Raw genomic sequence first — 17,680 nt, 5'->3', positions numbered from 1 at the left:
TTTTGTTTCTTTGTGACAGTTCTCCAAAAAGAAATTTCAAATTTTTATCTGAACAACGTGGAAAAGTAATAAAAGTAGTATTTTTGTTTCAGGCAATTTGTGTTTGCAAATCTGAACAGCTTCTACTTTCAAAGGGATGCATATACTTTTTAACTAGTTCAGCATCTGAAAGTCTACAAAGTTCAACAGTGAGCAAGAAACTACATATGCTAGCAAACTTCAGCATATAAATCATCATTTTCAATTGTAAGTGTTTAAATGCCTGTATGGCTTTGCATAAATCATCAATGTTATATACATATCAGTTATGAATAACAATGCTTTCACTTAGACATTTTAACACTGTCCATAAGGCACTTTAGATATTGTTAGAATAACATGTTCAAATTAAATACCCAATATTAACTGCATTATTAGCGTTAGTCTAATTTTATGTCTTTGCTACAATAATTCAGAACCCTGCAATCAAGGTTGTTTTGCAGCCTACTATAAGCAAAAGAAGAAGAAAAAAACAAAACAAGAGACGAGGATACCATCTATACCCTTTTTTTGTTTCAGCATCGAACGATAATTTTACTGTATCTTGCAACCAACTCTATGTAACACCTCATGCACTGATCTACCTTGTTTTTCAGCATCTAATGAGTATGAGTAACATTGAAAGCTTAATTCAAGACACACGAAAGATGAATCAGAAGATAAAGCAAACGTAGCGAACAACGAAGTAGATGAACAAGATTGTCACAAATAACCTCAACTAATATCCTATCAAAACATAAATTAACCTCAAAAGAAGTAATCTTACGACTAAGATAATCTTAATCTATTCGTCCCACACTCAGATCATATCAAAAAGAGTAAACTCTATTCATAAAAAACACAGTCCTTTTAAAAAGCGAGTTTCCCTCGTTATCTATGAGTGATGCAATTGATTAAGGTTTGAGAAGTTATGATCACTCAGAAAGAGGATTGAGCACTTGTCCCGCAAAGAGGATTGTTTGGGTTGAATCTTCTCTAATTAGAAATAAGAAAGGGTGATCAGCTATAAAGTCTACTCCAGATGGAATACACATGGCCACAAGTGCACCACTGGCTGCAGCAGCTACAGTGCCTTTCTCATTTACTTCAATGAAGGACTTGTGAAATATGTTGGAAACTGAAAGGTTTTGACCTTCAAGTGAGTCCACCATTTTTGTCAAACCTCCAGAAGAGAAAGGTAAAATCACTCCTAGATCCTTCAGCATTCGAGAAGTTTCAAGCCCATATGAAAATTTGAATTTTGGAATTTTGAAGCCACCAACTCGCACTCTATTACTAGGAAGCATGTGGTCTAGGAGCTCAAAATCAGAAGCCACCTTCTCAACCAAAGCTGACAGACCATCTTTTGCATTTGGAAGAAAAATGTACATAGAGAAATTCCGCTCATCTTTTCCTTGCTTATAAGGAAGACGAAGAACTTTAAAACCATCAAAAGCTCTAATAAACTGATCAAGGTTGGTGGTCATGAAGGGAACCTTGACTGAGCTGCCATTCAGAAGGTGAAAATCATATTTGCTTGTCATCCAATCAGGAAATGGATTACTCCATGCTCCTTTAAAATACAATGCATTAGCAAAGATGAGTCTGGTTAAGTTGTCGACTGACCCTTGAGGAAGAAGTTCTTTTATAATGCCATTTGTCTCTTTTTCAGCCCATAAATTCACTTCTTTAGTCACTTCAATAGCCTTTAAAATCATGTCAAATTTACAAATCAGTTATGCAAATAGATCAGTTGAATTCTTTTCACAAGTATTTCAATAGAATAAATCAACTTTCTGCTAGTCTAATTTTCACATATAGCAGTGCTAAATTAGTTGGATGCTAGGAAACAATAAGAAGAAGAAGAGGAAGAAAGACTTCCTGGAAAGTTGCATCGTCAATTGTTTTCACAGAAGTTGATACTTGCTACTCTAAAATAATTTTTGTCGAATAGTTGTATGTTAAAAGAAACAACGATATTAATAATAATCACATTTCACTTCTAGATAAACACAGATTTGTAACTTCTGAAATCCTACTAACTCTCTTGGAGAAGCATGTCTACATGGTAATTCCCATACAGTGGAAACAAATTTAGAATACGGATAGTTATTTCTGCCTTTGATGTGTTATTCATGAAAAAGGAAAAAAAAAATCTACTTTGTGGTATACCATCTAGGATGAAATGGAAAGATTAAATCAGGAAATTATGAGCCAAACCAAGGGTATAATTACTAACACTTGCAAGTTCCAAATCAAGTTAGCATAACATCCAAAAACCACAGTATAACCATTAATCAAACACCGTTTAAACACCAAGAGCAAGGAATGTGTTAACAACTACAACAATCGCACAACCGAAAAAAGGCATTATTGCGATACAATTATAATACAATGATACAAAGCTAACTGCAAAAATGATAGATCCAAATCACAAAACCATCCAAAGCACAAAACCAACTTATGTTTTAATTACAATTCTCAATAAGTTGTTTCACAAAAGCATACAATAACACATCTACTAATGATATCTATCCCGCTATCAAATAACCCACATGCACTACTAGAAAATCAAAAAAAGGGAGGAAAATTAATGACGAAAAAAATAAAATCCCTCAAAAATTCTTTAGTTGCAACATTTAGTGACGGAATTAGAGAGGGATTTCACGTTTTCCCTCTCTAATTTTTGCTTTTCTAGTAGAGATGGGTTAGCCTCGTGGTGTTGGCTACTAAATATATAAAATAACCACATGGGTTAGACTGGTGGTGTAGGGATCGTGAAGTATGGTCCTCTCAAGATATCAGGTTTGAATCCTTCGGTTCCAATTTATGTGGGTTAGCCCATATATAAATGATGGGATTCATCCCGGATACCGAGTTTTTACAAACAAACAAAAAAATCAAATTCATTACTTAATAATGCATAACACTAAACTAAGCTAACCTTGAACCATTAAGCCCAAGTTTGTGATCCCAACCTAGCTTAAAATTAAGCATGAATTATAATCATGTATAGTATGAAATGCAAATACAAACTAAATCAATTGCATACCTTGTTCTTGAAATCAACAGAAGACAAAGTGGCCTTATAATCTTGAGACACGATTTGTTTGAAGGAAGATTGAAGAGAAAGGGTTTTTTCCAGCCAAACACCGTCGACGAAAGAGAGGTGAGGACCACCGGAAGAAGTAGCGTCTTTGAGGATGACAGAAAGTAGATGAGAGACAGAGCAGTTGAGATGATCAATGGATTTGAAACGGAGGAAGTCAAGAAGCTGTTGTTGTGTTGAACCCTCAGAGCCAGCAGCGATGATGCTGAGCACAACTTGAAGAGACAATGGCGAAAACACGATGTTCTTTTCTGATTCCTTGGAGAAAAGATGATTGGCGATGGTGAGAGAAACTTTCGTTTGGTTGCTGCTTGATTCATCACGCTGACCCGCCATTGTTTGTTCTTCTTCTTCTTCGGAGTGTGTCTAGGGTTTTTGTACAATGGAATGCTGCAAAATAGTCGCTTTAAATAGTAACAACATTATTGAAATTTATTTCTTGTAATTTTTAGGGTTGAGAACCCACTCACCTTAGCCCAAAGTTAGAACGGATAGGCCCAATTTGCTCCTTCACAATTTTCTACGGTTCAATTTAGTTATCTATAAATAATAATATTCAAATGAACCATAATATTTTTTTTTATGTGAAGGATAAATTAGTTTTGGATTCATTATAATAAAGAGATTAATTTATCCTTAATTTAAAAATGTTGAAGGCTAATTTGCTACTATATTTTGTCTTGATTAAATTGGAATGTGATAAAATTATAAGGAAAAAAATATGATCTTCACACGTTTTTTAAGTAGTTCAACAGTCTTTTTTTTATCTACAAATCTTGAGTTCAACTGACAAATGACGAAATTGTAAGGTTGGATATTTGTGGTGGTGTTCCGGGTTCAAACTTGACAACTCCGATATGTATGTGAGTTTATGTAGTATTTGTCACTTTGTCTATGTACAAACAAAAAGAGTTCTATTAAATTTCTACTTTATGTTAAGATAATTTGTGTTGAATTTTTTGAGGACTTATTTTAAAAGGTCAAGAATAGGGTAAGATTTATGGAATCGTTATTGCTAGCAATGCCTCTTTTATTTCCCAACTGTTTTTGCTGATGATAGCATTGTGTTTTACAAATTACAAAGCTAATAAAGTGGAAGCAAAGTTCTTAATGGAGTTATTCAAAGAATATCAATTGTCTTCAGGATGTACAAAAGATAAACCTAGACAAGTTGAAATGGTTTTTACTTTTTAGTAAAGCTCATTTTCATACATTATATTAACCAAGATTTTTTTGCTGAGACAATTAGAGAAATCAAGAAACACGGGAACATGGGAATTTAGTATATTGTTTTACAATGCATTAATTTTGAAATTCAGTAAGTAGGCTATGAATTTCAATGTTTTTTACACTATATACGCATGAGTGTGTTTAATTAGTAAATCAACATACAAATGTTTGTATGTTGTTAATTAAACACTGAAAAAAATTTGCAGGCAAAGCTAACATAGATCCAACAACGAAAATGTTGAGAATTGATATCAAGTGGCACCAAAAGCCCCCACGGTCTCCTTCTTGAGTTGCCTAACTGTAGGTGGGTTTAACGAATACCACGTGTCCAAATCCGTTGAATTTTGATAGAAGAGCCACAAAGGTTAGCCGATAGTCATAAAGGCTTGACGTTCAAAGGTGTGGCCTAAAGGTAGATTAAAGGGATTGTGTGTTAAATGAACACAACTACATTGTGGTCGTTATTGAAACTACTCTATGAGGCGATACACACATGAGAGACGGAGATAACTCTTAAAGATATTCATTTGGTTGTACTGTATTTGCTGATATACTTGCAGAAACTAAATCCAATGAATTAAACACTCTGACACAAGGAGTATAATCCACTCCAAATAAAGAATTGGAGGCAAATGAAACGCAAATTTAGAAAGACAATAAAAGTTATGGGAAGTACATAAAAGTTATGGGACTCATATCCTAGGTTAGCTGATAATACCTAATCTTATATGCAACATTTCATACATATTATGTTGCATCAAAGAATTGGCAGTTAAAGGGACTAAACATAGACCCCCACTCAGCTCTTCAATCGAGCACTCGCTTCAAGTTTGTGTTTTTGTTGTTTTTTCTTTGGCATACATGAGATGGTAAGAATTACCATTTTCCAAGGCCCTTATACGAAGATAGAGAAGTCGTAAATTCCATCGATACAAATTTACATCAAACCCAGTTAACAAAATGAAATGCTTCATACAACTTAATTTCTTATCACCTATTTATTTACACATGTTTACTAATGATTTTTAAGCTGGAATTAGTACAAAGTTTCAGCTATGCAGGAGCTAATGACTATATGGGTTGAATCTTTCGCCTAGTTCTTCAGCTTATATGAGATTTATCCGACCATCATATTCTTCACGAAGTCAGAATGATATTTTCCCAGCGTCTTCTTCACCTAAAGTTCAGATGGTATTTCCCAAGTATCTTATTCAAAAGTCGGATGATATTTCCACGGCATATTATTCTTAAATACGGATGGTATTTCCCCGACATCTTATTCTTAAGTCTGGGCAATATATTTCTGTCCCTCTTATATCTACTATTCTACTTCAGCAAACCGGATTCCCCTTCCAAGTCGGATGGTTCTTTTTATGTAATATATATTCTAGCTATTTTCATGTCATAATTCTTATGTTTCCTTTTATGTAATATGTTCTAGCTATTATTCTTCAAATGATCAAACTTGATAGATCTGAGTTGGGAAATAATTGATTTTTAATCATTCTAATATCACATATTATATATTATAAAATGATAATAACCAACATGAGAAACTAACTTTACTTGGGTAAAGCAAGTTGTTACCTTACCCCAATAAAAAACTTCAATAAACTGTACTTAAAATGAATTACTTCTGTATTATTAGGGATTGAACTTACTTCTAAGTGAGGATTCTTCTATACATTGAGGTAATTGTATCTTAAAATGTTATTGTTAATGAATTTAGCCTATATCCAATCTTTAGATTTGTAAATAATCACATGGTTTTGTTTCTTTGTAAAGAAAGAAATTTCAATTTTTTTTCTCTGAACAATGTGAAAACATATATACTAAGATTAGTATTTTTGTTTCTGGCAATTTGTGTTTTACAAATCTGAACTGATTTTACTTTCAAACAAAGGATGCATATGCTTGTTCACTTGAAAGTCTACAATTAAAGTTCAACAGTGAGCAAGAAACATCATATGCTAGCTAACTGCTCCATATAAACTATCATTTTCATCTGTAAATGTGGATAATTTTTATTCAATTATTTCATCTACTTGCTGTGTTTTAAGTTCCTTCATGATTTTGTATAAATCAATGTTATATACATACCAGTTAAGAATAACTATGCTGAAAGAATAGTTATTCTTAATGTATTTGCTACAAGCCACACAATCAAGGTTGTTTTGCAGCCTCCTATAAGAGCCAAAGGAACAACAAAAAAACAAAAGAAGAACATACCATTTGGTACCCTTTTTTTCTTCTTCATGAAGTAAGTAATTATCTAATGAGTATGAGTAGCATTGAAAGCTTAATCCAAGACACTAAAGATGAATCAGAAGAGAAAGCACGCAGAGAGAACAATGAAGTAGATGAATTTAATTGTCACAAATAATGACCTCAATGAAAATCCTACAAAAACATAAACTAGCCACAAAAGAAGTAACCTTACAAGTAAGATAACCTTAATCTATTTGTCCCACACTTGGATCATATCAAAAACAAAAAATTATATTAAAAAAAAAAACGCATTCCTTTTAAAAAAAGAGTTTCCCTCGTTATCTATGTATGGCAGATGCAATTGATTGCGGTTTGAGAAGTTAAGATCACTCAGCAAAGAGGGTTTAGCACTTGTCCGGCAAAGAGGATTGTTTGGGTCAAATCTTCTCTAATTAAAAATAAGAAAGGGTGATCAGCTATAAAGTTTAGTCCGGTTGATCTACCCATGGTAAAATATGCAGTACTGGCCGCAACAGCTTTAGTGCCTTTCTCGTTTACTTCAATAAAACACTTCTGAAATATGTTGCTAACGGAGAGATTTTGACCTTCAAGAGAGTCCACCATTTTTGTCAAACCCCCAGAAGAGAAAGGTAAAATCACTCCTAGGTCTTTCAGCATATGAGAAGTTTCAAGTCTAGATGAAAATTTGAATCTTGGAATTTTGAAGCCTCCTACTCGCACTGTTTTATAAGGAAGCTTGTGCTCTAGGAACTCAAATTCAGAAGCCACCTTCTCAACCAAAGCTGACAGACCATCTTTTGCATTTGGAAGAAAAATGTACATAGAGAATTTCCGCTCATCTTTTCCTTGCTTATAAGGAAGACGAAGAACTTTAAAACCATCAAAAACTCTAATAAATTGATTAAAGTTGCTGGTCATGAAGGGAACCTTTACTGAGCTTCCATTAAGAAGGTGAAAATCATATTTTTTTGTCATATATTTAGGAAACGATTGAATCCATGCTCCTTTAAAATATAGTGCATTAGCAAAGATGAGTCGGGTTAAGCTGTCGACTGACCCTTGAGCAACAATTTTTTTAATAAGGCCATTCGTCTCTTTTTTAGCCCATAAATTCACTTCTTTAGTCACTTCAGTTGCCTTCAAAACCATGTCAATCAAATTTACATATCAGTTATGCTAATAGATCAATTGAATTCTCTTCACAAGTATTTCAATAGAAGAAATCAACTTTCTGCTAGTCTAATTTTCACACATTACGGTGCTAAATTAGTTGGATATGATAGAAAACAACAAGGAGAGAAAAGTTTCATTCGTAATTGTTTGTTTTCGTAGAAGTTGATACTTGCTACTCTAAAATCATTTCAGTCTTGAATAGTTGTATGCTAAAAGAGACAACAAGATTAATACTAATTACCTTTCACTTCAAGATAAACACAAAGTTGTAACTTCAAAATCCTACCAATTCTTTTGGAGAAGGAAAAAAAAAGTATAATATGAATCATCTAAGTATCTCCATTCATGCCTTTTGAATGTTATTCATGAAGAAGGAAAAAAAAAAAAAACCCTACTTTATTGTATGCCAGGATGAAATGTAAAGATTAAATCAAGAAGCTTATGAGCCGGACTAAGTGTGAAATAACAAACAATTTCAAGTTCCATAAAAACCACATTATAGCCATTAATCAAACACCGTTTATAAAGCAAGTGCAAGAAATGCATGAACAACTACAACAATTAAATAGAAAACTTCATGATTGCGAAACGTTATAATGACATATATATATATATATATATATATATATATATATATATATATATATATATAGCTAACTACAAATCACAAAAACAATTGATGTTGTAATCATCTACTTCTCATACCTTGTTCTGGAAATCAACAGAAGACAAAGTGGCCTTGTAATCGGTAGACACGATATGTTTGAAGGAAGGTTGAGGAGAAAGGGTTTTGTCCAGCCACACACTATTGACAAAAAAGAGGTGAGGACCACGAGAAGGAGTAGCGTCTTTGAAGATGACGGAAATGAGTTGAGAGACGAAGGAGTTGAGATGATCGGTGGATTTGAATTGGAGGAAGTCGAGAAGCTGTTGTTGTGTGGAACTGTCAGAGCCAGCAGCGATGATTGCAAGCACTACTTGGAGAGACAAAGGCGAAAACACGATATTCTTTTCTGATTCTTTTGAGAAAAGATGTTTGGCTATGGTGAGGGAAACTTTCGTATGGTTGCAGCTTGATTCATCATGCTGAGCCGCCATTGTTTCTTCTTCTTTCGGAGTCTGTTTGAGAATCTTGGGCTTCTGTGCAACGTAATACTGCAAAGGTTGCCTTGCCGCTATAAATAGTAACAACCTTCTTATTATTGAAATCTATTTCTTACTATTATTAGGGTTTAGCTGATAACCGACTTTCTTTAGACTGTAGTCCCATTTGTTTCCTCAAAGTTTTCTTACAGTCCAATTTAATTTTATACAAACAATATAAAACCCACTTGGGTTGGCCTGATGGTATTGGCTTGAGACCTGGGAGTGTGCTCCTTCTCGGGGTCTTTGATTCCCTCCATAACCAATTTAGGTGGGCTAGTTTAGCTTCTTAAAAAAAAAATTATACAAACAATATTCCCAAATTGAATTCTAATTTTTTTTTATATATATAATGGATAACTTAGTTTTTGAGTGATTATAATAAAGAGACCAATTTGTCTTTAATAATTTGAAAATGGTAGGGATTCGTTTGATATTATTAACTTTTTTTTTGTTGTAAAATAGTCCAGTGACGAAAATCCTACAAAATTATCCTGCAATCAGATTTTCACTTTATTGATTTTTTGTAGACATTATTAAAACATTATAAAAAAAAAGTGTTCACAAAAATGATCTCAATTTTTTTTGGGTAGTGAAAATGATCTCTAAATTTGATTTTAAGGTATAATTTTTTGTTACTTTTATTTTGAATTTTTGACGTTTAAAAAGTTTATATTTAATTTTTTTTTGTCTAGAAGTTTATATTTAATTTATTCCATGTCAAGAAAATTCTGAATTTTTGTGGATGAACTTTTTATAATATTTTAAACATGATTGCAAAAAATCGTTTCAATAGGGACTAAACACATGAATTTTTGTGGATGAACTTTTTTCCAACGCCTGAACATATGAAATGCTGAGATTTTATAAGGACAAAAAATTATTTAACTCTTTTTTTTTAAAAGAAAGGGAAATAGTATTCACATAATTTTTAATGATTTTTAAAGGAAATAAAACAATTGAAATGTGATCTTTGGTTGAAGGTACCAAAATCGATTCAAAACACGAGTATTGAAATACATAGTTCAAATCTTTCTAGCAAGAGTTTATCATTAAGTTGTTTCCTCATCCCAACATATGTAATGACAAAATTAAGAGTTTATGAACCAAGGAAGGCCAAATGAAAATTCATTAGACTAGTAAGTCTAAGAATAATGTTGGCTAAGCAAGTTTGAAGGAGGTACGTGGTTTAGATCTCTCGGAGCTTTTAACGAAGTAATGTTGGCTAAGCAAGTTTGAAGGATTTATACTCTTCAAAAGAAAAATATTTGGAGGATTTATACCAAGTCTAATAATAATTAGTTTTAAAATCTAGATACTTTCCTAATTCATATGTCATTCAAGCCTAGATTGGCCATAACCCTAGCTTTAATAAGAGAAGTATTCAAAATACCATTTGGATCGTAAATAAAGATAGTTGCTGGGAAGTTGGAAATGGAAATTCTATTAAGGCATGAGAAGATAATAGGTTTCCTTTCCAAAATGCGGTTTAAAGTCATAACACAAAACACCAGAAATTCCAAAGTCTTTGGAGTCATGGACCTTTTGGAAGGGAATTCAGTTGAATGGAATCAGCGGCGAAGCTAGCAAAAAGTATACGCAGGGGCCAACTTGATTTTTTTTTTAAAACCAACATACATTTTATGCAATTTTTGTCTCGAGTTTTTTAAATTTCACAAAAAAATGTTTTTAGTCTATATTTAATTTCTATAACAAAAAATTAAGGACTAAAATTAAACAAAATCTTATGAACTTAACTTAAAAATTGCAAGATAAGACAAAAATCACAATAATTTTTACTTATACGAAATGTAAATTAAAGCAACAACAAAGGATAAAAATTGACGATAGCTATTAGAAAATTTGGACAAAATGCATTCCAAGAAACCAATTTTATCCATAATTGAGTGTTTACTAAATAGATTAATAATGTATTTTTCAATGTAAACTAATAGGTTATTTGCAATAAACTTATTGTCCATTTAATTTGTTTATGACTATTGTCTTGATAATTTTTATTGTTGAAAAAGCTTTCTCTATAATTGTTAGAGACGGGAAGTATCAAACCAATATAAATAAATATATCAATCATGTAGTAATATTTTTACTTTCTTAATTATCCTAATTTTCAACAACTGAACTTATTTGGAGTAGCTCAATGTTTATTATTTGGGGTAGCCGGATAAAATTACATACCGACGGATTGAAGATTATTTTTTCTTTTGGGGTAGCCAAGGCTACCCCTCATACATGAAAGGAACCAATTTGTCTTTAATAATTTGAAAATGGTAGGGATTCGTTTGATATTATTAACTTTTTTTTTGTTGTAAAATAGTCCAGTGACGAAAATCCTAGAAAATTATCCTGCAATCAGATTTTCACTTTATTGATTTTTTGTAGACATTATTAAAACATTATAAAAAAAAAAGTGTTCACAAAAATGATCTCAATTTTTTTTGGGTAGTGAAAATGATCTCTAAATTTGATTTTAAGGTATAATTTTTTGTTACTTTTATTTTGAATTTTTGACGTTTAAAAAGTTTATATTTAATTTTTTTTTGTCTAGAAGTTTATATTTAATTTATTCCATGTCAAGAAAATTCTGAATTTTTGTGGATGAACTTTTTATAATATTTTAAACATGATTGCAAAAAATCGTTTCAATAGGGACTAAACACATGAATTTTTGTGGATGAACTTTTTTCCAACGCCTGAACATATGAAATGCTGAGATTTTATAAGGACAAAAAATTATTTAACTCTTTTTTTTTTAAAAGAAAGGGAAATAGTATTCACATAATTTTTAATGATTTTTAAAGGAAATAAAACAATTGAAATGTGATCTTTGGTTGAAGGTACCAAAATCGATTCAAAACACGAGTATTGAAATACATAGTTCAAATCTTTCTAGCAAGAGTTTATCATTAAGTTGTTTCCTCATCCCAACATATGTAATGACAAAATTAAGAGTTTATGAACCAAGGAAGGCCAAATGAAAATTCATTAGACTAGTAAGTCTAAGAATAATGTTGGCTAAGCAAGTTTGAAGGAGGTACGTGGTTTAGATCTCTCGGAGCTTTTAACGAAGTAATGTTGGCTAAGCAAGTTTGAAGGATTTATACTCTTCAAAAGAAAAATATTTGGAGGATTTATACCAAGTCTAATAATAATTAGTTTTAAAATCTAGATACTTTCCTAATTCATATGTCATTCAAGCCTAGATTGGCCATAACCCTAGCTTTAATAAGAGAAGTATTCAAAATACCATTTGGATCGTAAATAAAGATAGTTGCTGGGAAGTTGGAAATGGAAATTCTATTAAGGCATGAGAAGATAATAGGTTTCCTTTCCAAAATGCGGTTTAAAGTCATAACACAAAACACCAGAAATTCCAAAGTCTTTGGAGTCATGGACCTTTTGGAAGGGAATTCAGTTGAATGGAGTCAGCGGCGAAGCTAGCAAAAAGTATACGCAGGGGCCAACTTGATTTTTTTTTTAAAACCAACATACATTTTATGCAATTTTTGTCTCGAGTTTTTTAAATTTCACAAAAAAATGTTTTTAGTCTATATTTAATTTCTATAACAAAAAATTAAGGACTAAAATTAAACAAAATCTTATGAACTTAACTTAAAAATTGCAAGATAAGACAAAAATCACAATAATTTTTACTTATACGAAATGTAAATTAAAGCAACAACAAAGGATAAAAATTGACGATAGCTATTAGAAAATTTGGACAAAATGCATTCCAAGAAACCAATTTTATCCATAATTGAGTGTTTACTAAATAGATTAATAATGTATTTTTCAATGTAAACTAATAGGTTATTTGCAATAAACTTATTGTCCATTTAATTTGTTTATGACTATTGTCTTGATAATTTTTATTGTTGAAAAAGCTTTCTCTATAATTGTTAGAGACGGGAAGTATCAAACCAATATAAATAAATATATCAATCATGTAGTAATATTTTTACTTTCTTAATTATCCTAATTTTCAACAACTGAACTTATTTGGAGTAGCTCAATGTTTATTATTTGGGGTAGCCGGATAAAATTACATACCGACGGATTGAAGATTATTTTTTCTTTTGGGGTAGCCAAGGCTACCCCTCATACATGAAAGGAACCAATTTGTCTTTAATAATTTGAAAATGGTAGGGATTCGTTTGATATTATTAACTTTTTTTTTGTTGTAAAATAGTCCAGTGACGAAAATCCTAGAAAATTATCCTGCAATCAGATTTTCACTTTATTGATTTTTTGTAGACATTATTAAAACATTATAAAAAAAAAAGTGTTCACAAAAATGATCTCAATTTTTTTTGGGTAGTGAAAATGATCTCTAAATTTGATTTTAAGGTATAATTTTTTGTTACTTTTATTTTGAATTTTTGACGTTTAAAAAGTTTATATTTAATTTTTTTTTGTCTAGAAGTTTATATTTAATTTATTCCATGTCAAGAAAATTCTGAATTTTTGTGGATGAACTTTTTATAATATTTTAAACATGATTGCAAAAAATCGTTTCAATAGGGACTAAACACATGAATTTTTGTGGATGAACTTTTTTCCAACGCCTGAACATATGAAATGCTGAGATTTTATAAGGACAAAAAATTATTTAACTCTTTTTTTTTAAAAGAAAGGGAAATAGTATTCACATAATTTTTAATGATTTTTAAAGGAAATAAAACAATTGAAATGTGATCTTTGGTTGAAGGTACCAAAATCGATTCAAAACACGAGTATTGAAATACATAGTTCAAATCTTTCTAGCAAGAGTTTATCATTAAGTTGTTTCCTCATCCCAACATATGTAATGACAAAATTAAGAGTTTATGAACCAAGGAAGGCCAAATGAAAATTCATTAGACTAGTAAGTCTAAGAATAATGTTGGCTAAGCAAGTTTGAAGGAGGTACGTGGTTTAGATCTCTCGGAGCTTTTAACGAAGTAATGTTGGCTAAGCAAGTTTGAAGGATTTATACTCTTCAAAAGAAAAATATTTGGAGGATTTATACCAAGTCTAATAATAATTAGTTTTAAAATCTAGATACTTTCCTAATTCATATGTCATTCAAGCCTAGATTGGCCATAACCCTAGCTTTAATCAGAGAAGTATTCAAAATACCATTTGGATCGTAAATAAAGATAGTTGCTGGGAAGTTGGAAATGGAAATTCTATTAAGGCATGAGAAGATAATAGGTTTCCTTTCCAAAATGCGGTTTAAAGTCATAACACAAAACACCAGAAATTCCAAAGTCTTTGGAGTCATGGACCTTTTGGAAGGGAATTCAGTTGAATGGAATCAGCGGCGAAGCTAGCAAAAAGTATACGCAGGGGCCAACTTGATTTTTTTTTTAAAACCAACATACATTTTATGCAATTTTTGTCTCGAGTTTTTTAAATTTCACAAAAAAATGTTTTTAGTCTATATTTAATTTCTATAACAAAAAATTAAGGACTAAAATTAAACAAAATCTTATGAACTTAACTTAAAAATTGCAAGATAAGACAAAAATCACAATAATTTTTACTTATACGAAATGTAAATTAAAGCAACAACAAAGGATAAAAATTGACGATAGCTATTAGAAAATTTGGACAAAATGCATTCCAAGAAACCAATTTTATCCATAATTGAGTGTTTACTAAATAGATTAATAATGTATTTTTCAATGTAAACTAATAGGTTATTTGCAATAAACTTATTGTCCATTTAATTTGTTTATGACTATTGTCTTGATAATTTTTATTGTTGAAAAAGCTTTCTCTATAATTGTTAGAGACGGGAAGTATCAAACCAATATAAATAAATATATCAATCATGTAGTAATATTTTTACTTTCTTAATTATCCTAATTTTCAACAACTGAACTTATTTGGAGTAGCTCAATGTTTATTATTTGGGGTAGCCGGATAAAATTACATACCGACGGATTGAAGATTATTTTTTCTTTTGGGGTAGCCAAGGCTACCCCTCATACATGAAAGGAACCAATTTGTCTTTAATAATTTGAAAATGGTAGGGATTCGTTTGATATTATTAACTTTTTTTTTGTTGTAAAATAGTCCAGTGACGAAAATCCTAGAAAATTATCCTGCAATCAGATTTTCACTTTATTGATTTTTTGTAGACATTATTAAAACATTATAAAAAAAAAAGTGTTCACAAAAATGATCTCAATTTTTTTTGGGTAGTGAAAATGATCTCTAAATTTGATTTTAAGGTATAATTTTTTGTTACTTTTATTTTGAATTTTTGACGTTTAAAAAGTTTATATTTAATTTTTTTTTGTCTAGAAGTTTATATTTAATTTATTCCATGTCAAGAAAATTCTGAATTTTTGTGGATGAACTTTTTATAATATTTTAAACATGATTGCAAAAAATCGTTTCAATAGGGACTAAACACATGAATTTTTGTGGATGAACTTTTTTCCAACGCCTGAACATATGAAATGCTGAGATTTTATAAGGACAAAAAATTATTTAACTCTTTTTTTTTAAAAGAAAGGGAAATAGTATTCACATAATTTTTAATGATTTTTAAAGGAAATAAAACAATTGAAATGTGATCTTTGGTTGAAGGTACCAAAATCGATTCAAAACACGAGTATTGAAATACATAGTTCAAATCTTTCTAGCAAGAGTTTATCATTAAGTTGTTTCCTCATCCCAACATATGTAATGACAAAATTAAGAGTTTATGAACCAAGGAAGGCCAAATGAAAATTCATTAGACTAGTAAGTCTAAGAATAATGTTGGCTAAGCAAGTTTGAAGGAGGTACGTGGTTTAGATCTCTCGGAGCTTTTAACGAAGTAATGTTGGCTAAGCAAGTTTGAAGGATTTATACTCTTCAAAAGAAAAATATTTGGAGGATTTATACCAAGTCTAATAATAATTAGTTTTAAAATCTAGATACTTTCCTAATTCATATGTCATTCAAGCCTAGATTGGCCATAACCCTAGCTTTAATCAGAGAAGTATTCAAAATACCATTTGGATCGTAAATAAAGATAGTTGCTGGGAAGTTGGAAATGGAAATTCTATTAAGGCATGAGAAGATAATAGGTTTCCTTTCCAAAATGCGGTTTAAAGTCATAACACAAAACACCAGAAATTCCAAAGTCTTTGGAGTCATGGACCTTTTGGAAGGGAATTCAGTTGAATGGAATCAGCGGCGAAGCTAGCAAAAAGTATACGCAGGGGCCAACTTGATTTTTTTTTTAAAACCAACATACATTTTATGCAATTTTTGTCTCGAGTTTTTTAAATTTCACAAAAAAATGTTTTTAGTCTATATTTAATTTCTATAACAAAAAATTAAGGACTAAAATTAAACAAAATCTTATGAACTTAACTTAAAAATTGCAAGATAAGACAAAAATCACAATAATTTTTACTTATACGAAATGTAAATTAAAGCAACAACAAAGGATAAAAATTGACGATAGCTATTAGAAAATTTGGACAAAATGCATTTCAAGAAACCAATTTTATCCATAATTGAGTGTTTACTAAATAGATTAATAATGTATTTTTCAATGTAAACTAATAGGTTATTTGCAATAAACTTATTGTCCATTTAATTTGTTTATGACTATTGTCTTGATAATTTTTATTGTTGAAAAAGCTTTCTCTATAATTGTTAGAGACGGGAAGTATCAAACCAATATAAATAAATATATCAATCATGTAGTAATATTTTTACTTTCTTAATTATCCTAATTTTCAACAACTGAACTTATTTGGAGTAGCTCAATGTTTATTATTTGGGGTAGCCGGATAAAATTACATACCGACGGATTGAAGATTATTTTTTCTTTTGGGGTAGCCAAGGCTACCCCTCATACATGAAAGGAACCAATTTGTCTTTAATAATTTGAAAATGGTAGGGATTCGTTTGATATTATTAACTTTTTTTTTGTTGTAAAATAGTCCAGTGACGAAAATCCTAGAAAATTATCCTGCAATCAGATTTTCACTTTATTGATTTTTTGTAGACATTATTAAAACATTATAAAAAAAAAAGTGTTCACAAAAATGATCTCAATTTTTTTTGGGTAGTGAAAATGATCTCTAAATTTGATTTTAAGGTATAATTTTTTGTTACTTTTATTTTGAATTTTTGACGTTTAAAAAGTTTATATTTAATTTTTTTTTGTCTAGAAGTTTATATTTAATTTATTCCATGTCAAGAAAATTCTGAATTTTTGTGGATGAACTTTTTATAATATTTTAAACATGATTGCAAAAAATCGTTTCAATAGGGACTAAACACATGAATTTTTGTGGATGAACTTTTTTCCAACGCCTGAACATATGAAATGCTGAGATTTTATAAGGACAAAAAATTATTTAACTCTTTTTTTTTAAAAGAAAGGGAAATAGTATTCACATAATTTTTAATGATTTTTAAAGGAAATAAAACAATTGAAATGTGATCTTTGGTTGAAGGTACCAAAATCGATTCAAAACACGAGTATTGAAATACATAGTTCAAATCTTTCTAGCAAGAGTTTATCATTAAGTTGTTTCCTCATCCCAACATATGTAATGACAAAATTAAGAGTTTATGAACCAAGGAAGGCCAAATGAAAATTCATTAGACTAGTAAGTCTAAGAATAATGTTGGCTAAGCAAGTTTGAAGGAGGTACGTGGTTTAGATCTCTCGGAGCTTTTAACGAAGTAATGTTGGCTAAGCAAGTTTGAAGGATTTATACTCTTCAAAAGAAAAATATTTGGAGGATTTATACCAAGTCTAAT

General features: G+C 30.5%; 2 protein-coding genes across 2 annotated transcripts; both read right to left on the bottom strand.

The window, feature by feature from the left end:
* Positions 1-687: 687 nt before the first annotated feature.
* On the bottom strand, positions 688-3,508 carry LOC146932330 (serpin-ZX-like). The gene is made up of 2 exons (XM_085703966.1): positions 3,071-3,508; positions 688-1,724 (listed from the first exon to the last, which is right to left on the bottom strand). Exons 1-2 carry the CDS (start codon positions 3,461-3,463, stop codon positions 954-956), a joined length of 1,164 nt encoding a protein of 387 aa, XP_085560092.1. The 5' UTR covers positions 3,464-3,508; the 3' UTR covers positions 688-953.
* Positions 3,509-6,662: 3,154 nt separating this feature from the next.
* On the bottom strand, positions 6,663-8,924 carry LOC146932329 (serpin-ZX-like). Its single transcript, XM_085708365.1, has 2 exons — positions 8,465-8,924; positions 6,663-7,723 (listed from the first exon to the last, which is right to left on the bottom strand). Exons 1-2 carry the CDS (start codon positions 8,855-8,857, stop codon positions 6,956-6,958), a joined length of 1,161 nt encoding a protein of 386 aa, XP_085564491.1. The 5' UTR covers positions 8,858-8,924; the 3' UTR covers positions 6,663-6,955.
* Between the last annotated feature and the right edge of the window lie 8,756 nt (positions 8,925-17,680).

Source organism: Medicago sativa, chromosome 4 (genome assembly GCF_051527215.1).
Source record: "Medicago sativa cultivar Bolivia chromosome 4, Bolivia_mono, whole genome shotgun sequence".
Taxonomy (NCBI): domain Eukaryota; kingdom Viridiplantae; phylum Streptophyta; class Magnoliopsida; order Fabales; family Fabaceae; genus Medicago; species Medicago sativa.
The sequence above is the reverse complement of the archived record's forward strand: the minus strand, read 5'-3'. Positions and strand labels throughout refer to the sequence as shown.

Bases quoted from the DNA above. Each gene is read 5' to 3' on its own strand.
- LOC146932330 (XM_085703966.1), bottom strand. From the start codon at position 3,463: ATGGCGGGTCAGCGTGATGAATCAAGCAGCAACCAAACGAAAGTTTCT. The intron at 1,725-3,070 runs GTATGCAATTGA...ATGATTTTAAAG, and splicing joins CTGTTGATTTCAAGAACAAG to GCTATTGAAGTGACTAAAGA.
- LOC146932329 (XM_085708365.1), bottom strand. From the start codon at position 8,857: ATGGCGGCTCAGCATGATGAATCAAGCTGCAACCATACGAAAGTTTCC. The intron at 7,724-8,464 runs GTATGAGAAGTA...ATGGTTTTGAAG, and splicing joins CTGTTGATTTCCAGAACAAG to GCAACTGAAGTGACTAAAGA.